The 22940-nt window shown below is 32.1% G+C and overlaps 1 protein-coding gene across 2 annotated transcripts; it reads right to left on the reverse strand.

The window, feature by feature from the left end:
- Positions 1-1056: 1056 nt before the first annotated feature.
- LOC107914699 (uncharacterized) lies at positions 1057-8997 on the reverse strand. 2 transcript variants are annotated; one of them, XM_041099814.1, is made up of 8 exons: positions 8800-8997; positions 5849-8700; positions 5040-5175; positions 4807-4889; positions 4068-4306; positions 3313-3399; positions 3067-3166; positions 1057-2681 (listed from the first exon to the last, which is right to left on the reverse strand). In XM_041099814.1, exons 2-8 carry the CDS (start codon positions 8513-8515, stop codon positions 1593-1595), a joined length of 4401 nt encoding a protein of 1466 aa, XP_040955748.1. In that variant the 5' UTR covers positions 8516-8700; positions 8800-8997; the 3' UTR covers positions 1057-1592. The 2 variants fall into 2 exon arrangements, with proteins under 2 accessions (XP_040955748.1, XP_040955749.1); XM_041099815.1 differs by having other exon boundaries at positions 8831-8987.
- Between the last annotated feature and the right edge of the window lie 13943 nt (positions 8998-22940).

Raw genomic sequence — 22940 nt, forward strand, 5'->3', positions numbered from 1 at the left:
TTCTATGTTGAGTTATCTTTATATAATTTAAAGATATTTCTCTTTACTTCATAACGTCTTCTGGAATCTATTATTTTGAGTTTGGGGCTCAAATTATGATTATTTTTGTGAAGATTATATAAATAGAAAATTGTGAATGTAATTAAGACTAAAATTGTGAGTTTTAGACTTTGGATTAACTTTTAAATCATGTCGGGTTTAATTTTAAAGCTTAATTTTGATTATGTATAAGCTCGATGATGTATTTATGAACTCTTATATTTTTTGGATTTATTTATTACAAATGTTAAAGTATTTTAGGTTAGTTTACTTACAAAATAATATTATAACCAGGTCAATTGTTTGGAGACAAAGGGAGGGGTTGTTTCCTTAATTTTCAAGTAGATTAGGTCTCTCTTTATCAAGATCTACAAAAATAAAGCCTACTTGAAAATATAATAACAATAAGTAGGGTTGTATCCACAAAAACCAATGATAATTTTATTTCTTTAATAAAAATGTAAAAAGATACTAAAATAGAAGAAAAATCAATGTGAAGAAGTTGTAGATACAGGTAAAATTTGTGTTTGATTCATAGGGTTTTGTGTGAGAGCATATGACTATATTCACTACTAGAGCTTGGTATTTCAAGGCCATTTCTTTAATGAAGAGTAGTAAAGAGATGGGGGAGATTAGAGAGAATTATTAAGTATATCCAGCTCATTGTAAGATAGCAATAATATAAATAAAATAATTTTTATCTAAAGGTAAAATTATTATTTTAATCCATTTTTGTTATTCCTTAAATTATAATATTATTACTCAACCAATGATATAATCCCTATTACCTTTCTATTCTATTTCCAGGGCTAAAGTATCTTTAAAGCTCTAGAGCTTTTAAAAGAAATATTCTTTTTAAAATTTCAATCAATTAAGTCTTTTGAGTGTTAAAGTTAATGGTCAAGAACTAAAGGGTAACAACTGCCCCTTTTGGATTATTTTATGTTAATCAGCAGTAGAAATTTGCTAATAGAAAATACCATATTTACAGTATTATATTAATTAAAAAGAAAATAATTAGATGTCAACGATGGAAATTTGCATTTAACAAAGTGCATGGGAAGGTCAAAATATACAAAAACCTCAATGGCATTAAGCTATTCTAGACAATACTATTCGCCTATACTGTACATAGCTATAAGAATTACGGTACGCATCCTTAAAGCTCGCCTGCCATGGCATCTATCATCCAGGCTCCACATGTTAAATCTTCCATAACTCGCATCATAAAATTTCTATACTACGCATACAAATATCTAACACCTTAATTAGTAGCTGTCATTCAAAAACGACACCTGATCTCAACAGGATATAGCCAAAGGAAGGAGCGTGGTTTAGACAAAACAATCACCTCGATTTCGTGTGTGATTCATTCCTCACAGATGCATGGTTAAGAGCCACTCCAGAATTAGAATGAGTTAAGATCCAGAATAGCGGTCAACTCAATATGATGTGCTCAGGAGATTTGGCATTCAGCTGAGCCATATTAGTAACTATATTACCTTTTCAGATATCCGACACTGTTGCAGTTGATGTGTCTCTGATCATGCATGTTAGTCATGGCAAACCTCAGAACCAGCTGAGACAACCTCTGCAGGCTTGCACATGCACTGCTGCACATTTTCTCTTTTGGAAGTATCACTGCAAACCTCGTAAGTAATGAAATTTACATCGATTGTAGATGACACTTCTCCAGAAGCTTCCATCTTGACTCCCTGTCTGGAAGGGCCACTTTTACTGTCGTTGGATGCAACATCGTAATGACCATTGGGAGCATGTTGAGCACCTTGGCTAGTTGATGGAGAAGTTTGGTTGGTCGCATCTTTGCCAATAGCATGGCAATTTTTTTCTTCCTCAGACTGAAAGATCGACTTTACAAAGTAAAAAATTTTTGCTTCTTCAGACTGAACGACTGTCTTGACAAAATCAGAAACACATTCTACCATCTCTAATTTAGAATTTCCATGATGCTTGATGTCATTTACATCCTCAGACATCTGAACTGTACCATCAAAGCCATTAGTAAGAACATCCTTACCAGCATCCTTTGACGCTTGTACAGGAACTGCCACTTCATTGTCAGCATGTTCGATATTATCAGAGTGTTTGACAGATCCAGCATGCTCAGAATCAAGGTTCTGTTTAACAATGCTGTCATCAGCTTTCTCCTCTGAATATATATTTTGAGAGTCAAATTCCAGATTGCTTTCTTCAGGTGCTGGAATGCAAGAGGAAGAAACAGCAGCAGATTCTGGAAGATTGACAGTCTCAGCCATTATATCGGAAGTATATTTTAAGGTACCATCGGGAAGTGGTGTTGTAGACTCAATAGCAGCAGGTTCATCAGTTCTATCATCTATTTCAGGTTCAGGGTCCTCAGCAGAAACATTCAAATCAAACACAGCTGGGCACCTCTCTACAGATTTATAGGTCGCCTTGCCCATAATCTGCTCCTCCATAACATGTGTCAGCAGTGGTTTCTCTAACATATCTACACCTGGAAAGACCAGTATATTCATGTTCCTCATCTTCGGCTTGCTTGCAGTTTCTAGTGGTTGGAAACCAAAGACAGAAGTCCATGTTTCCCTGAGTTCTGGGACTGCAGGTATGACCAATTTCTGAACATTCAGGGATCTGAGGGCCTGAACTCAGGGAACAAGGAAAAAGAAAATAAAAGACAAAATTAGGGTGAATTATATTAATTAAAATCAAAATAGCCTAATTTGATATCACGCTATTACGCTTTTCAGGCATACCTACAGATCTTTGAATAAACACCGGTTACCTATGAATTATCCTGTGTCACTAGATTGAGGAAAAAATTGATTTCTGGTTTTCTCTTTTGAAAAAATAATCTAATTCGTAAGTATTTTCCAAAAAAACTGTGGCAGGAAGTGCCATGATCTCATACGTATAAAATAAATTTGTACATGTCCAAGTTTTAAAAAAGTAATATAATACTCCAGCAATATAATAGAGAAATGCAAATATAAAAATAAAACAGAGAGATCACTGATTCAGACATACAGATTCAATTGCGCAAAGAAGCCGGCGACACATCCCTTGACGCCTATAAGCATACCGGGTGCCAATGAAAGGCATCTCAGCTAACTGGTTTCCATGGATCCTATTAGTCCAATAAGTAAATAATAGTAATCATTAGGATTTAAGCAATCAAGTGCAACAGTTTGGCGAGTGGGCAAGTTTATCTTTTTATGATCAGCAACCCTATGGCAATCAATACAACACGGAAACCAGAAACAAGAGTATTACCTGATGGAAGCTGCAGAGATGACCTCATCCCCCCTTTCTAGAATTGCAGTGTAAAAACCACTGTAGTTTAGCCTAGTGAAGTTTGACCTGAGAACAAAAGGAGATTGATTAATAATTCTCTTGAAACAAGAATGTCTTGGTTTTATTCAATTTCAAAAGCACAGCAGCAATAATTCTGCAGAAAAATCATATATCATCTCACCATAAATATAGGCATTAGGTGGTCTTTCAGATATTTTGATACATGCCAATCTCTTAAATGTCAGCCTTTAATAATTTTTCTAGGTTCGATGCCGACATTTCATATAGTTATAAACTCTTATAATGTATAAATCTCACACTAAGCCAATATATATTGACTGTTCTGATGTTGTTATCAACAAATTTGGAGCCATTTGGCTTCATTCAATTTAGAATTCCCTAAATCTGCAGACCTAGGGCAAGGTTAACATTGCACAAGGTTCTGCTAGAAACTTCTAAAGCAGTAACGTGACTCTTTATCAACAACACATGCTTCTTCAGACCTATCAGACTTCAAATTAGGGACTATTGAAGAAAGTTCTGGCCACTTCTTCATTGCCAAACCCCAAAAGGGATTACAAAAACAAAGTACATAAGAGCAACAGGCAAAAAATCATGCCATACGTTTCACATCACAGTTAGAAGGAAAAGGCAACTTTTCTTGAAGAATGTAATTTATTTACTATAAACTGATATCTCTTGAAGCAAAATTAGAGCAGTTTAGGAGCACATACCAAAAATTATAGACAATATTATGAATCAGATTGATCCCACTTCTGTGGTCAACAAGAGGCAAAAAGCACTCATCCATCACAGATAATGCAACAGCTAGCTTTGAATTTGATTCAACCTTTTGATATGCTTCATTAAGACAAACATCTGAAGTGATATCAAAGCGCTGAACAAGAGTCCATGAGAAGCCTTCTTGCAGTTCATGTTTAACCCCAACTAGCATCTGAAGTCTCTCAAACAACTGGAAAAACAAGAACTTCAACATCAACTTCCAAACACGCACACACACACAAACAAAGCAAAGATTTCCCACTTGTTTCTAAAGGGTGGGGTGCTATGGAATGTCATGCATTTAAAGTCAGATCATAACATGCGTGCATGTGAGTAGCTCGCAATGAAAGCTAAAGATTAGTTGAATGCACACAACAAGAGCATAGGGCTACCTTCCCATTCTTGCTAAACGTAGTGCACAAGATGGAATCAACTTAGAGGTTGCGTTCCAATAACTGAAACACCTCTTAATTCAAAAAAAGAAAATAGAGAAATAAAAAGAAGAAACACCTCTAGTAGATAGAGTTAGGCTCCTGGTTAAGAAATAGAGAAAACAGCCCTTAAATTTGACAAAGCAAGAACCACAATTCCCCACAGCAAAAAATAGCAATTAAAACTATATATAAAAATCTAGCAAGTCACTACAATTCCCCACAGCACAATTATATCAATTGATAACTAAAATTATACCTCTTTGCATCTCTTCCCACAAAAGAACGCACTACTTGAATCATCATCAAAAGCATCCATTGGCTGAATACATGGTTCATGATCTACAAAAAGAAGAAACAAAATGTCCTCCTGAAATGAATGACATATAATAGCAAGAACAAAAACAGTTACACCAAATTAAAAAATAAAAAAAGGTCAAGAGGAATCAAAATCAACACAAACAAACAACTTGGAACTTAACAAATGCATACATTTTTCTTCACATGAATGGCATGTTAGAACTGTAGAACTCATATCCTCAGTTTTGGCCCTTTGATATGTATTTCCAACCATCCCACAATATTTGCATGTACAGTACACACAATTCCAGTTACCTGAAGGAAATGCCTGTGGCGAAGAAAAGAAAATCAGAAAAAAGAGTAGATTAAGCACGATCAGGATTTCAATTTTCATTGACACTAAAATCTATACTTCTTCACGTTACTCCAAAAAGGAAAATACATTGAAATAGAATTCTCACACAGGTTTCTGGCTACTTTTCACAAAAAATAATCTGCAACGATAAAGTAACTTCACAGAAACTCCTTTTTCCCAAAGCCTTCAACAAATAATTCTAAGCATAAGTAATATATAATCTAGCTTGTTGCTCTATGTTTCATTAACTCTTTGCTCTACATTAGCAAGACCCATATAAAAGCAGGTAAAACAAAAGAATGAACTCAAAGATATTTACAGCCAGAGCGCAAGCTGTAAATGAAAGAATAACACAACATTGTAGCAGAGTTGATCTCGATGGATAAGGTCTTAACATAAATATACAGAAATTGCCATCCTTACTCACCCAATCCCATTAATCAAATGGATTTCAGGGTCTGCTAACTTCCATGACAATATAAAACAAAATTATTAAGCCTTTTCCGTTTCTTTCATTTGCTCTAGAACTGTAAACTGATGCAGAGAAATCAAAAGTTGGGAGAGGGAGCAAGGTCAGGGTAGGAAAATCTAATGAAAGTTAGATCCCATATGCATGTAATAAAGACATATGCCAACAAGTACTTACTTCTATATCTAAGCAACTTTGATGGAATGTTGATGGGCAACTATCACAACAGATCAAGTCACCACCATCCCCACAGATACCACAGGTATCATCATTTGGGTCTTCACCACCAAAATCGACAAAATGGAAGCCCCTACATTCAGACTGCTGCCGTTTGTTCCATGCATCTAATAAGCATTGCAAGAGGGGAACTCCTGTTTCTAAACATATATTCAGAAAAGGTTGACAGATTTTGCCCCCTGCATGAGTTTCAAAATCGGCAATGGTGAAGACATCACTACAACAGTTGCATTGGATGCCATCCCTAGTTATCCTACCAGCCTTACTCTCACGAGTTCGAGTTCTTCTTTGAACCAAATATTCCACCTTCCCATTCTGTGGAACAGTGCCCAAATCAATCATCCAAGAAAGCAGAGTTCGCTTTCCATCATATAGAACATAGCCATTATTATCGGATTCAGCTCCATCCATTGAGTTACGGACCAGCAAAGCATACCGCTTTCTCTTTTGTGTCTGCTGTAGCTTACGCTTCCTGCTTGAGACTTGCGTACTCCTTTGTAATGTACCATCAGAGTTTTCCTCTTCATGAAGTGGAAGCTTCTCTTTGAGCACCTTCTGTTTTTTCTTTTTCTTTTTCTTAATGTCTTTCCATTTCCTTTTTTGTTTATTCATTTTATTTTGAACTTGTCCATCATCCACTTTATCATCATCTTCCCCTTTTGGCATCTTTTTTCTGACCCTTTTCTTTAGAACTACTCTTTTTAGGATGCTAAGTTCTTCTTCAGGAATGGGAGTAAATATGAAATCATTTGGACCAACTTTAGAGTCACAACCACCATTCTCATAATAGCTTTTAAGCACCCTGTAGGCCAAGGTAACTGACCAGTGAGTCTTTCCTTCAGGATTAACATACACTGCATCATTGTACTCTTTATTATTCCTAGGCTTGTAATCAATTTTCCAACCAGCTGCTTTCAGCAGATTCACTATTCTATCTCTCAGAGCTTGTTTTGCTTCTGACCTTCTCCATTCCCCTTCAGCCCTTCTTTTCTTTACCTGGTTTTCACTGCCTTCCGCATTTACAGCCTTAGGTCTTACCATTAGTGAAGCCTTGCCGTCATTCTTTTCCATATCATCAAATATATCCTTATTAGCAGATAGAAACCTCTTAAGATTTGAATCTTTTGCAATCAGTTTCTTCTCTGACAATGAAGTACTAGGAATGTTAAATTTCAACCTCCCTCTCAACTTTTTTCTGCCTCTTCTTAGCCCACCCAACTTTTTTCTCCCATCTATAAGCCTACTCTTCAAACCCTTACTACCAGCCTGCAGCTTGGGTGGTCTTCCACGCTTACGGATCATACCTTCCTTTACCTTGCTATTACATTGATCACTCCTCTCACTGCCCTTCATTTTAGGTGGTCTCCTACGCTTACGATTGACCTCCTCCCTTAACTCACAATCAAAGTGATTGCCCTCTCCCATTTCCACATCAACAGGTTTCATCTCAAAGCCATCATTGACATTCATCTTGGGTGGTACATCATGCTTGTGGTTTGCTTCCTTCCTTGTCTCTACAGAGTAACTCTCTCTTGCTTTAATCTCATCTGTTTCCTTGTTAACCCCCTCGTTCTTCTGCCCCTTCATTGGTCTGCCACGCCTACGTTTATGATTTGACTTCTTAACGCGACCACCATCAAGCTGATTACTCTCATCTGCTTTCACATTAATTCCTTTCTTCTCAAATCCACTATTCTCTGGTACCTTCCTTGGTCTTCCACGCTTACGCTTTGACTGCCTACTTACATCCCCATCAACATGATCACTTTCCACTGCTTTTATTGTAAATCCTTTCTTTACAGACCCACCATTGCCTAGTACCTTAGGTGGTCTGCCACGCTTGCGCTTGAGCTCCTTCCTCACTTTACCATCTGGGTAATCATTCTCTCGTACTTGCAGCTCAGATGTCTTCTTCTCAGACCCGTTCTTCACCAGAAACTTGGGTGGTCTCCCACGCTTGCGTTTTCCCATCTTACCCACCTTACTCTGCACATCCTTCACTTCACTATGAGACTGATCATTCCCCTTATCCAGCAACTTGGGTGGTCTCCCACGCTTACGCTTTCCCATCTTACCCACCTTACTCTGCACATCCTTCACTTCACTATGAGACTGATCATTCCCCTTATCCAGCAACTTGGGCGGTCTCCCACGCTTACGCTTTCCCATCTTACCCACCTTTCTCTGCACATCATTCACTTCAGTATGAGACAGATCATTCCCCTCCTTAACCACCTCAGTTGTTTTCATTTCAGAACTACTGTCATCCTCAGTTTTATCAACCTTGTCACCTTCAATCACACTCTGATTCTTGACTGCAGACCTCGACCTTAAAACCCTGCCAGAAAACTGCACTTCACCTTTTAAGCCTTCCTCCTTGGCATTTTTCTTCACACTGTCTTCTTTATCATCTTCATTAACCTCCACCAATCCCTCTTTTTTCTCAAATTCAACCTCTTTCAAAGAACACACTAACGGCTCTTCGTTTAAATCAAGAACCATTAGCTTCAGATCATCCCCTTTATTTTCCACAATGTCTTGCCTTGGCAAAACCTCACTTTCATCAGGTTTAAACTGCAAACAGCTAGTTTCGAAGCCCCCACCCATCTCCTACAGAACCCTAAATTCAAACAGGCTGCTCTTTTTTTTTCTTCGCTCACAAAATCCCCTCACTGGATTGCATATTAACACAAAACAGTAAACAAGTCACATTGGGTTTCTCTTTGACAACAGAAAATTTCACTGCCCAAACTACACAACAGGATCTAGCAAAAAATCTAAAAATCAAGACCCTGAAAATTCAAAAACCAGGAGAAATCAATAAAAATAATTATTATTAAAAAAACGTGCCAGAGTGTCGTGTCAGAACCGGCGGAGATCATGAACCTTACCCCCAATGCAGCAGATTGAACGGAATCTTACCGTCCTATGGCGTCGTACAATACTATAGAGAGATGAAGGCGAAGGTCATTCTAATGGCGTTTCAAATCTTTTGGGAATTATTTGTTGGGGTTTCAGAGAAAGAGAGAATTGGGGTTTTTGGGTTTCAAGGTCTCTTTACTACGGCTTATTGGTGGTTTGGTTGTATGCACCAAACCACTATGTTGGATGGGTAAAATTGTCTTTTCCAATTGTATCTTCATTTTTATTTTCCCTCCATATTTGCGCACATTTTCTCCTTCCTAAATTGAAAATCAAAACTTGCTTTGTCCAAATATTCAATTTTAATAAATCAAACAGTTCTTTCCTTCTTTTACCGACCATTCTAATAACAGACCGTCAAAACCAGATTTTGAAAGAAAGCTAACCGTTAGATCTTCGTTACTGTTATCTCAACCATTAAAATTAATCACTGTTAATAAAAATAAATCAACACTTGTTAATTGAGTTTTAGCTCAAGTGGATAAAGGAATTTAGGTTTCGAATGCATTGGTCAATCTTTGGTTTTAGTCCCTTTAGTTTGTTAAAATTGTAGATTTTGTTAAACGTAATTTGGTTACTCTATCTTTATAATATCATTAATTAATTAAAATGATTTCACAATTAATTATTTGACTTAAAATTATTGACTTGATTTTTTTTTAATTGTCGATATTATAAAATAATAAAAAATCAAATTATGTCAAATTAACTAAATTTTGAAATTGAACCTACTAAAGGGATTAAAAGCAAAATTTAACCAATATATTCAAAATCTAAATTCCTTGTCTTTTTTCGTTTCTTCCGTCCCTACATGTCTCTTTTTTTTGGAAGAATGTTTCATAATCCCAATCCAGCTGTCTAACAGGTCGGGATTACAAGTTCTTTTTATAAATTAGTCTTATGGAATCTGTACCCTTTATATAAAAGCATTTAATTGAATTTATGTTTTAAATATTAATTCAGTTTAAAAATAATTAAAATAATTTTACCTTTTTTAAGTAGTGTTTGAAAACCTTCTAGTAATTAGATTTAGGGTGGGTTAGGGTGCGTTTAGCTTACAATTTATCTCGCATTACAATATTGCTGCAGTATCTAATCTTACCGTCACTATTGTTTTTACACTAACCGCAAACTCACTCTTAGTGTAATTGCTTGCAAATTACACAATCGTGGCATGTTTAAGTAATTATTGTAATTTGTGGATCCCACCTACACTTTCCAAATCATAGAAGAGGGTGAGAATTGGAGTAACTACATTGATAATTACACCCAAATCTATTTTTAAAATTTATTTTTATATAAGTTATAAAAATTATTTTATAAATATGAACATGTAGGAGTGTTTTGGATGATTGTGGCCAAAAAATTCTTATATTATAAATCCTAAAAATTTATATTATAAATTTTTATCATACTAATAATTTGTTATAGTAATTAATACTTTTTTTAAATTATAAATGATGTAACTGTGTAATTACAATTTGTACTACCAAACACGATATAGAGAATTACGATGTAATTACACTTTGTCAGTCAAACACGCTTAAGGAATTATAATTCTTTGTAATTACAATAGAGTGTAATTACTATTACTACCCTAGTAATTGCACTTGCATTCAATTACATTGTACTACCCAAACATACCATTAATATCTTTGATATAAAAAGGTAAACTATACCATTAATCACTAAACTATGCAATAAATTTTTTGATTGTTTTTAGTCACCCGACCACTAAGTGGCACTTTTTTTAGTTGAAAAATAACAATTTTAGTCTTCAGGCTTTATACTTTGTGCCAATTTGATCCTAATTATATATTAAATGAAATTTTTAAAAATTTCTAAAAATTAAAAATTAAATAAGAATAGATAAAAATTTAAAAAATAGATCAAGTGAGAAAAATGAGAGAAACTTATTTTTAAACCCTCCAAAGTTTCTCTATATTATCTATATAGAAATATCTAATACCCATTTTGTAAATAAAAAAAACACATGAAAAAATAAAAACGTTAAGCAATTTTATTGGTTCTTTGTTTTTTACCTCTTCTGTTTCTTAACATAGTTTTTTCGTAATTAGAAAAGAGAATTTTAGAATATAATTTATTTTTACAATTTGAGTTTTGAAAGTAATTTAAATGAAATGGAATTTTGAATTGATTTTGAAAAAGAAAATTTTGTGGTATATTTTGTATTTTGTATTTTTTTTTTGCTAAAAAATGGAATCAAATCAATTTGACAAGTCTATGTAATATCACTTATCGATGTTCTTCAAGGGCATGGAACTCAACTTGAAGATATTATTAATTTGGTTTTGAGAAACACTGTGAAAACATATAATAATCTAACTTTTTTTTTTGTTGTTATGTTTTTAATTTGCTATTAGATTCTATTGAATGATAATTTTCTTTATTTCCCATCCATATTAGTTCTTCAATAACAACATATTTAAGATTTTACTTTTCTAGAATTTTTACAAAGAATTTTCTATTTTTAAATAAATTTGAGTGCTTATACAATTTTTATATAGAATCATGATCAAGTAGACTAAAAAAATATAAAAATTGATGACAAAATTTGTTATTATACCAACTAAAAGATTGCTACTTAGCAGTCGAGTGACAAAAAAAGTTGAAATCATTAGTGACCAAATTGTAACTTTTTTTAATTAAGTGACCAAAACAAAAACTTACCCATAGTTTTGTGACTAATAGTGTAGTTTACCCTATATGAAAAATAGAAAAATAAACAATTTTTAACATCTATATTTTTATCATTTGGGTAAACTACACTAAAGGTTACTCAACTATTAGTAAGTTTACGTTTTAGTCACTTAACTTCAAAAGATTACATAATGGTCACTGAACAATTTGAAAGTTTACATTTAAGTCACTGGGCTATTAAAACTGTTGTTGTACGACCTTCTTTGTTTGCACTACCTGCGCCAATCCAAAATTCTCATTCTTATTCTCTTCTACAGTTCAATTTTCTTTTCATGAAATAGTTTTGAATGTATGCGAACCAAAATTCAAATAACTTTATAAATATATTTGTTACATGAGTTTGTGTTTTCAAGAAAGCCTCATTTAATTTTTGTATTAATTAGTTTATAAATATATTTGTTACATAATTTTATGTTTCCACCCATATTGTGAGTGTATCATAATTTAATATTTATGGTGTGAATGAAAGAAATAAAAACAATATAAAAATATTTAAGCAATGATTTCTTTAAATAAAACAATAATTGTTGATAAAGTGATAAAAATGTAATTAACACTATCAATTAGATTTTTGTTAGGTTGATAAGATTAAGATTTTATAACCTTGTGCACCCAAGCTTAAATCCTTAAGAGTGTGGTTTTTCTTTATTTTGTTTTGAAATAAACTAATTTACTTATATAACTTTTTTTAATATATTATTTTTGTTTTAAAATTTTGATTTTCTTTTTGTTAATTTTTCAATTGAGTTAGTATTTGCTGACTCATTATATTCAAGATTATGGCAAACCCATGAGTGAAAAATAGAATTATGCAACAAATATATTTACAAAAAATTGATATAAAAATAAGGGTGAACTACCTAGTTAGCCACTCAATTTTTAGCACGTTTACATTTTGGTCACCCGAAATGAAATCTTTGCAATTCCTTCACCTAACTTTTAAGGTATTTTCAGTTTAGTCACCCAAATGTTAAATCTCTAACAACAATTAATTGTACATGCCACATCATGTTTACACTTTCATTTTGATCACCCAACTTCTAGGCTGCTTTCATTTTGGTCACAAAAAAAATATTTGTTTAAGTATTGATTAGTGTAAAAAAATTAAGGATTAAACTCAAAAATTGGTAGAAACTAAAACAATACATTAAAAAAATTATTTTTTCCAACATCAAAATCAATTAAATAAATTATTGAAAATCTTATCCCTTGACAGTGTTAGACAATTTGTTACTATAATATTAAAATTAATCAAATTAAGTAATTTAATCTCCTTCTAAAATTTTAAAATTTATTTTATGTTTCTAAATTAAAATCAACTCAAATAACTCATCTTTAATAATTGTCTACAAAACAAAAATTTCTTTTAATTATATGATCTTGAATCTTTCATGATAAAGTAAAAGTAAATAAAAATTCTTTAAATTAAATTAATTAATTAATTTTATCTTCCATGCAAAAAAAAACTCATAATTTTTCATCATTTCTTTACCCAAACGGAGAATAATCAATTAATTAAATTAATTGGAAGGATATTTTCTTGATTATATAATCAAAAGGAATTTAAGTTTCATAGGAAACTATTAAATATGAGTTATTTGAGTTGATTTTGTTAAGGATAACTTGGAAATGCAAAATAAAATTTAGAAAGAGAATAAATTAATTAATTTTTAAAGTATAGTAACAAATTAGTTGACGTTATTACGGGATAAAAATTTTCAACAATTTATTTAATTTGTTTTTATGTTTTGAAATTTAAAATTTTAATATTAAAAAAATAAATTTAGAATTTTCGGCAATGAGATAAGAATGTACAATTTGAAATTTTTGTGTATTATTTTAATTTCTATTGCTTTTTCACTTTAATCTTTGATCTTTTTTTACCCCAGTCAATACTTAAAAAAAGATATTTTTTAGGTGACCAAAATGAATGCAACCTAGAAGTTGGATGATCAAAATAAAAGTGTAAACATGATGTGACATGTATAGTTAACCTCCATTAGAGATTTAACGCTTGGGTAACTAAAATGAAAGCGCCTTTAATGTGATTAAAATGAAAACGCCGTCAGATATTTAATGCTTGATGTGACTAAAATTAGATAAATTATTTAATAAAATACAAAATAATTATCATCAAGTTTTTACATTTATATTTAAAATATCATAACATAAATATTATATTTGATGATATAATATAGGTTAAAATATGCCATAAGTCCATATACTCTTCGTAAAAAACATTCAGGATTAAACATCAAATTAGTACATAAATGTATACGTAAGTAATTGAATTAGACATGTTACATCTTTGTTAATAGAATAAATGATATAAACGTTAGTTTGATTATCAAATGGAATGTTGTAGGAGAATGAAATTTTGATAAATATGCAAATTGTGTTAATTGAAGTGTAGCATATTTGGATTGAATTCTTATATTGATTATGCTTATTTTGTGACTTAAAATATGAAAATTACCACTAAGTGTAATTGCTTGGTGTACGGTTTGTTTTCTCCGTGCGTAGGTATGGTAGATTCTAGATAGTTTGAGCAGTTGATCCAGCGTCCTGCTAGTGATCCTCGACTTAGCAAAGTTTTTAAAGTTACCTTTTGATTAGTATATGACATGTATCTAGAGTTTAAGCCGATTTTGTATCGAAAATGGTTGAATTTAAAACTTGGTTGCTTGATGTTGTTTTGAAGTATCATTTTGGCATATTTTAGCTTGAATGTAGTTGGCATATTGTTGTTTTGGTTATAATTAAAATGTAAAATATTATTACAGGTCCCCAACCAAACTTGTACCATGTTGATTTTTTATGGAAATAGTATATCACGTCGCGACGACATATCCCCAACATCACGATGAGGAGCAACTCATGAATCACATTGCAATGTGTAATCGAGGTTACAATGAGACTTACTCATTATGTTGCGACGCGACGAGGAACCCCCAACGTCGCAACGTCAACCTGAGATTTTGAAATCTTTATGATTTGGTCCTAATTTGACCTTGAGTTAACATTAGAGCTTTCGTAAGCTCGAATAAGACTCATAAAGGTTTGTAAATCATATCATATTCATGAATTGCTCGTAATTAAATGTGTATTGGTATAAATTGATTATATTTGATCGTAGTTGCTCCGACAATGAATGTGGCATCCTGTAGCTCGAACCTAGTGGTCGGGTTGGGTATGAGATGTTACACTATCCCTGCATGGCCTTCTCTTAAATGAATGTTGCGCAAGGCAATAGGCTTGAGGTGCGAACCCCCTTGGTCTATGTTGCCGATTTTGCTGAGGTTGGCTAGGCATGATGCCCGACCACTCGTGCACCTCGTTCTTGGTTAGGGCACGATGTTCCATCCACCTCACATGGGTGTCGCTCGCCAATCATCGCCTATGGCAGATTTCCGCTCAACTGTTGATTTTTTTTTAGTTTCTCTTGGGTTTATCGATTCACCACACTTTTTTTAGTTCTGCAAAAAAAAAAATAGGATTACAAAAAATACCTAGTCTGTTTTCGGCTCACATGATTTTTTTTAATTTTACATAAATAAAAATAAATTTAAAATGATTCTAACATGAAAATTATAGTCCATGATCTAATTACGAACCTAAAATTATAAAAGCTTAAATATAGTTGATCCATTTTCTAGTAACCACAACTTAAAAAAAAAAGCATTCTTGCCAATAAACCTGCAAGACAATTAACTCTAGGAATATCTTCAAATATAAGTCATGAACTTTCAGGATATACTTTTAAGTTTATTCAATTTGGTTCAATCTTTTCAAAGTAGGGTAGTTGATTTCTTTAATCCAATCCAAGTCGATTTTCTAGACATATTGGTATAAACAGTTTAAATATCATACATGGACTTGCACACAATGTATGTAAAGATCAAAGCCAGTGATTTTATTACCAAAATATGACAAATTTATGAGTTAAGCAATGCTCCATACTAATGGGCACTATTTTGGCATTGCTGATACTCATAAATTGCTTCAACAACATTTATTTTTTCTTAAATTGGTCTGTAATTCTTACCAGCAGGGGAGAATTTTGTTTAATGAATTTGAAATTGTTTTTGCTTATGATAAGGTATACTTTTGCCCTAAATTTAAATATCCAAAATGAATTTATATTGAATCTATTTATTTAATTTTTAAATACATCTTTGAGGATTTATATTTTTATAATGATCATGAAAAATAAAGAGATGAGTAATTCTTTTTAATAATAATTGCCGTACAATACAAATTTAAAATCCTTGGAAATAAAATCTTAAAAAACCGAAAAGTGAAATAGCATTTAAGAACAGAAGAAAAATTTTAGAGAAATGAACCAGCCATCCCCTCTCTTCAGCAAAATTTGAGCTCAATCGGCACTAATCTCTATGACCAGCATCATAAAACATTGAGGAAAACTAGAAAAGAAAAGAGAAAAATAGATTAAAGATGATTCCCCAAAAACTTCGCATGCACTACTAATCATCAAGGTGGAAAGAGGCGAGTAACTTGAATAAGCTGATGTGATACATATATATTTTATTTTATTTGGTTAAAGTATTAGATAAGTGAACCTCAAGTTGTAACTTATCGGTCGGAGTTTTTGTTTATCTTAAGAATAGACCGAGTTTAAATCATTGTTGTAAAAATATATTAAATAAGTAAGACATATGTATTACTCGATAAAATATTATTTTTGCCTTTAATGAAAAAATTAAACCTTGAAAATTTTATAGCACTATGATATTTAAACAACAATTTATTTATTTTGGATTTAAATTCAAATAGTATATTTAAAATTAATATGTATAATAAATATATAATATCAAATATTAAAGAAAAAAACTAACAATAAACTATTGGAAGAAATTGTCAAAGCATTTCTTCCTCAAACATTTGAATTGAGTTCGAATATTATAATTATCGTTTTTGAGAAAATTTTATTTAAATACCACCCTGACCTGAATAGGATTTAAGCTAATAACTTAAAATAGATCAACACATTTGTAAGGTTGTAACCATTATCTTATATTGTTTCTTATATTTCTGTAACTCTTTTGTTATGCTTTTATGCGATAGTATTCATTTTTACACATTACAATACTCAGAATTTTCCTTTTCCAAATATTTCTAGCTTTCCAATTTTCATGATTAAAAGTGCCTGCTAATCTGTTATTAAGATCAGATTTAAGCAATCTTCTTAGAGATCCCATTTAAGCATGCCAATGGGTATATCACCTTGTGATATTATCCAAATATGAACACTTAATTATTTAAGTTTGGAAAAGCTAATGTATTGGATATTGACCTGTTTCCCTTTTAGCAGATTCCCGTAGCTCACCAATAATGATCTTAGCCCAGTCGACATAACAAAATATTTTAATTAAAATGTCTAAGTTTAATCATTGATTGGCCCAAGTTGAGTGCCAAGATCTGCCACCCACCAAGATAAAGCAAAGGGCTGATATTAGTGAAGACACCTGCGTTGGATAATGAACCAATGGTTGGCCCGGATGGCCGGATATATAAGTTGTGGAGGTGCTTTGAGGCCTGTTGAAGCCGACTGGACTGTCATTTCATTGTCTATACTATTTCTGTTCATAATATTAAATGCTTTTAGAGAATCAAAGTACTGTCTCTTGAGTGGAAAATTTACTGAGCAATTTTTATCTTTGCTCTGCATCATGATTCGTACACATTTGACATGAATACTTCACTATTTACCTCTGCTTGGAAATATTTACAGCAGAGTTGAGACAAATTGTGTGTCTTTTTTTCCTTAGATGATTGAGTACTTATATAATAATGTTCTTTTAGGACATTGACATGATTTGAAACTGTTTCAAGAAATGGACCCAGCTGTATAAATCAATTCCAACAGTGGTTCTGAAGATTAATACAAAGCAAAGTTGTTGGTCCCAAAATTATGTTGCAGAAAAGACTAAACAGAAGCTTTAGTTTTCATAATTGTCATTAGTTAGCCATAAACATCAACTTCTTAAATGAACGGTCGGTATTTTCAATCCAGCTGGTCAAAGAAAAAAAAAACATACATGTGAGATGCATGCATGTTGATGTTTACATAACCATAGGCCTATGGGTCATGCATTTTAGATGATTTGGAGCTTTCAGCACATGGGAATGAAGGTGATTTCAAAAAGGGTGTTCGAGTTTATTGTTTGTTTGTTTTTTTTTTCTTTTATTTGAACCTGTTTAGTTAGCCAACAAGAAGGACATAATTGCAGTGGTTAGGAGAAATGAGGAGTTCTAATAATTACTCATTGAAACCGGGGGACAAGCAAACAAGAGTGAAAAAAAGGCATAAACCCCATTTCCACCACTCAAGAATTGTGCTTTGTTATAGGAGGAGAGAGGAACTTGATTTTACAGCTAATTACCTAAAGCTAATAATATAGAATTATGACGATTCCTGTCGTCATATTTTAAGATTCAACCTGATTTTCATATAATTTGCTATGCTAAATTTGGTTTCTCAATTAAAGTGATGCTGTTGTGAGTACATATGTAAACTGTTGTTCTTGAAAAGTCAGTAGAAAAATGGGGGATTAGGCCCTGACATGATGAGTTTGTGTATAAATTCAACGAATTAGTTGTTTATTGGTGGGGGCAAATATTTTATTATTTTAGTTAAAAGAAAAGTTTTGCTTGTTCCTAGAGGAAAGGACGAGATCAGGTAAAATGATATAAGTTTGGTTAGGACTTGGTTTTGGTGTCCAATCAACAGAGCCAAATTTCTGCCTTTGTAGCCATTCTCAACCACTGCATGTGATTCACCACCGTTCCTGGAGGAAAGGACGAGATCAGGTAAAATGATATAAGTATGGCATGTTTGATACTCGTAGTTTTTGAATTTAAATGCAAAAGGTAAGGCTATTTAACCAATCAAATTCTACCCTGAATCTCGATTATGGTAAATACAAGTTTCTGATGCAAAATGATGATTTCCATTTTGAAAGGTTTTCAAGTATTTTGGGATTCAAGAGGCAATGAGTCATCATAGCCAAAACCCAAAAACTTAAGCCATACTTCTTTAGCTTCCCGATAGCCACATTTAATATGTATTGTATCTTCTCTTACTACTTTCACTATCAATTAAATTTCTAGCTTTTTGGTTCACAATGTACATAATCCGATCACTCTATGCCAGCCAAATGAATGATTTAACTCATAAATAAAAGCAACCCTGACCTGATTAGGCAGTAAATTATTTAAAAATGAAATATCAACATTCGAATTAATAAAAAAATGTTGTTGTGTGGGGATAAAAATAAACTTATAAAAAATTAACGAAGACATCAAGGTTTGTACCAATGTCACTTTTTTTAAGATTTTATTCACCCCACCTATATTTTGATGTGCAAAAGAGTTACTGGAAAATGAACTTTGAGGATACAATTAAACCCAATGATTATCTATGTTTTGTACTGACGAAAACAGTCCACTGAACATTGAGTGGAGCATAGTAAGAATATCAATTTCTATAAAGAATTTCTACAACAATTCTTTATAGAAAAATATAAGAATAATAGAAAATGGACGAGAATCAAAAGAAACAAAAGTTCCTATAATTTTGGTGCATCCAACAAATGAAATTTGACTCCTTTTTATAGGAGTTCTTATGTCTCTATGACTATCCATTTAATATTTTTTAGCAATAAACATAATTATTCAATAGATATCTACTTGAATAATTATGACCTTTGTTATTAATTAAGTGATATAACACAACTCACCACTATGAATAGTGACAACTCTTGGTTAATAACCAAGTGACACAACTTTTGGATCACTTGTAACTTTTCAATTATAACTATTTGAACATTATAATGTTGAATTAAACGTCCATATGAAGTTCACCTATCTAGCCAAAAATGAACTTTGGAACCATTACCTACTTTCGATCAAAATCATTTACCAATAACCTCTCTACCAACAATACTCTTCAAGTATGTGGATGATTTTTAGTTCGATTCACCTAAAAAAAGCTCTCAATAGAAAGATACTTCGTTTGAATCACTTGTACCCATAACTTTGTCAACTTCAATGATTACCCTCCATTTTAAATTCACAAACAATACTAAATTCCACTCCCCCATTACTTTCAAACCTAGATCACCCACCTTAGTTAGCAAACAAAGTACTTCCCAATTGGCAAAGTGTATAGCATCCAATGTAAATCTCTATAAAAAATTATGCCATAACTTATCAATTTGATCTTAAAACCAAGGAGGAATTGTGAAGTTTGCATGGTATAGGTTAGTAAGGTTACAACTAACGATTTAGTCAAAACAAGTCTCATAGCCAATGAAAGCTGGTTAACTTTCCAATTAGCAAATTTCTCTTGAGCCTTTTCAAAAAGATACCAATACATTTTTTTGTCACTATCCCATGCATAAAATGTACTCCCAAATATCTACTAGATTACTTGTCAAAGATATACTTGTTAGCCAATTCACTATCCTAACATTCTCCCTTGAAAAGTTTCTTTGACCCAAACAAATTCAATTTATCAAAGGCTAACTGGCTTGCTAAACCACAAAATAAATTCTTTTAAACACTCACGAATCAATTTAATCTAAGTATCCCAACTAGAAGAAAATATAATCAAATCATCAGCAAAAATACATAGGATATACTAAGTACTCCACAACATGCTCGAATGAGCTTTAATTTTCCCCTTTCAATCTTATCTTGTATAATATGAGACAAACTCTCCATACCAGAACAAATAAGTATGATGAAAATGGATCTCTTTGCCTAAAACCCCTAGAAGGGCTAAAAGAGTCTATAACTTCTCTATTTCACAAGATCTGAAAGAAACTTAAACTAACACAACTCATAATTAAAGATAATAAGGTATTATTTAGACCAATATCCATTAAAATATCTTGAACGAACTCCCAATTCATCTTAGTATTGCATTATTCAATTCAATCTTCAAGGCTATTAAACTCACTTTACCCTTCTTCCTTCTCATTGAGTGGAGCATCTATTGAACAATCACAATATGTTTTATAATATGTTGACCTAGAATGGAACTACTTTAATCAGGAAAGATTAACAATTGGAGCACCATTTTAGTTGATCAACAATAATATTCAAAAATGACTTTATAAATAACATTACGAAGACTAATCCGGTGAAGTTGATTCATATATTATGGCATTTCCACTTTCAAAATGAGTGTAGTAAAGGTATTATTAATTCCTTTTGGAACAACCCTTGAAATTAATGTTTCTCTCACCAAGTGAATGACTTCTTTGCCAACAATATCCTAATTATGTTGAAAAATAGAGCTTGGAAATCATCTAGACTTGGAGCCTTATTTATAAGTTCCCATACTAAACACGGTCTCTTTAATTTCATCTTTAAAAATTGTTGTATGCAAACCTTTAGAGCAAGAAAAGATAAAAGATAGGAAATTAACCTCAATATTTGATCTTTTGCTCGCGCTCATTGATTCATTATATAAATCCTTATAAAAAATTAACCTCTAACTTTTTTAGCTCAGTCTGATCAACCACCCAATTTCCCTGTCCATTTTTAAGAGCTTGAATTTTCCTCTTTTTTTTGGTTCTCTCCATGTCCCTTTTATGGTCCATGTTAAGGGTTCATATTTGTCCCTTGCACTAATGTTGTCTCCAAAGTCCAGACCTGCATTTTCCATTGGAGCGCAATGTGCCTTACCATTGCACCCAACACTTTTTGGTGTTATTTTGAGACTAGTAGGATTTGAACCTAGTACTTAATAGGTTTATTAAAACTATATAACCATTACACCACAATCTATTTTTATAAGGACTAAAGTAAGAAAATACGAGGCATTCCTATTCCCTTCCTATAACCATTTAGTCCAAGCTTTTTGAAACCAAATAAATTCCTCTTATTGCAATTCATACTTGAGTTTGGTTAAGAATACATTATCAAAATTATATAATTTCTCTTTAACACCTTTTAGTCAAGCTAAAATTATTTTACATCTCTTAGAAATATTTCCAAAATGAAATTGATTCCATGTTCTCAAGTCAATTGTCATTTCAACTAGCTTATTTGACGATCCCTTATTTGACCTCTCTAGGTGATAGAGAAAAGCTCTGCACATCAATCAAAATAGGACAATGATCAGATTTTACACATGGTAAATCAAATAAGACCATATTCTAAAATATAAGTTTCCACCCTAAATTAGAATAAGCTTTATCAAACATTTCCTAGATAAAATTGTTGAAAAAATCGATTTAGAAAATAGTGTCAAATGCATAACGAAAATTTTAAATTTTTTTTCTAAAACTCAAGCCTTGTGGTATTTATATTAATAAACTCAAAATTGAATTAGTATTTGTGCTTTGAGCGAGGCAATCTAGGTCATTTCTTGGTTTTCTACTAAAGGATCTTCTCTGCCATCATCGAACCTCGACTTGCTTAGAATATGGACTCTAACTTCATGAATTGATTGCACAGAATGAGAACTTGAATTAATTCTCTCTATGAGAAACAAAAAACTTGAGCTCTCAAGAAAATAAAATTTATTTTCTAAATAAATTGTCACTATTTTCTGACAAAATAATGTTTTTCAAAATATGAATAACTAGTGTAATTTTGGCTCATCCCATAGTTTTTATTTATAGAAAAAAGTTACAAGAGTTTTATTTGAATAAGAGGTAATTAAATAATAATAGTTTAATAGAAAAAAATATAATATTCTCTTATAGGGAATAAGGGGGGTGGCGGCACACCCTGATAAGGACTAGGGTTTACCACCCCTTACACCATGGGATGGGCTCTTGGGTTTGTCTTGTGTATTGTGTATAATTATATGTGTTATTTGGACTTTTAACCAACTTATACAATTTAACCAACCCATAACCACTTTTTCTATTTCCCAAAATATTAATTAATTAAAAAAATTACCCAATTAAATTATTTTCTTAACTCAATTCTAATTCTGTTAAAGTCATGACAATTTTAACGTATTAGAATCTATGAGCAAATATGTTTAATTGTGCTGTTCAATAGAACTATGATGACTAATTAATTTAATTTTCACTTTGAATTCCAATTATTTAATTTCAATCAATAATAATTTGAAGAAATTAATTTAACTTCTAACTCATCTTTTTTACTTAGCGAGAAAATGCATTCATTGTGGATAGTGATGCATGCGATCTATTTCTCTTAATCGTCATTTTCATTCGTATTAGTTCTACATGAAATTTGTTTTGGGTTATGTCAAGCTAGACATATATAATTAGGACTCAAATAATTTGTAATTAAGTTCTAGCTTTTTGTCTATTAATTGCAACATTATTTAATCATGGAGTCATCACACTAGAGTACCATGATTGAACTCCCCCTTATTATA

Source organism: Gossypium hirsutum, chromosome D08, assembly GCF_007990345.1.
Source record: "Gossypium hirsutum isolate 1008001.06 chromosome D08, Gossypium_hirsutum_v2.1, whole genome shotgun sequence".
NCBI lineage: Eukaryota > Viridiplantae > Streptophyta > Magnoliopsida > Malvales > Malvaceae > Gossypium > Gossypium hirsutum.

What these genes read in the sequence shown, in the direction of transcription:
- LOC107914699 (XM_041099814.1), bottom strand. Translation starts at nt 8,515, where the DNA reads ATGGGTGGGGGCTTCGAAACTAGCTGTTTGCAGTTTAAACCTGATGAA. An exon ending in CCATTCATGTGAAGAAAAAT is followed by an intron (nt 4,890 to 5,039) that starts GTATGCATTTGT and finishes TTCTTTTTGTAG; the next exon opens with ATCATGAACCATGTATTCAG. An exon ending in AATATTGTCTATAATTTTTG is followed by an intron (nt 3,400 to 4,067) that starts GTATGTGCTCCT and finishes TTTTGTTCTCAG; the next exon opens with GTCAAACTTCACTAGGCTAA.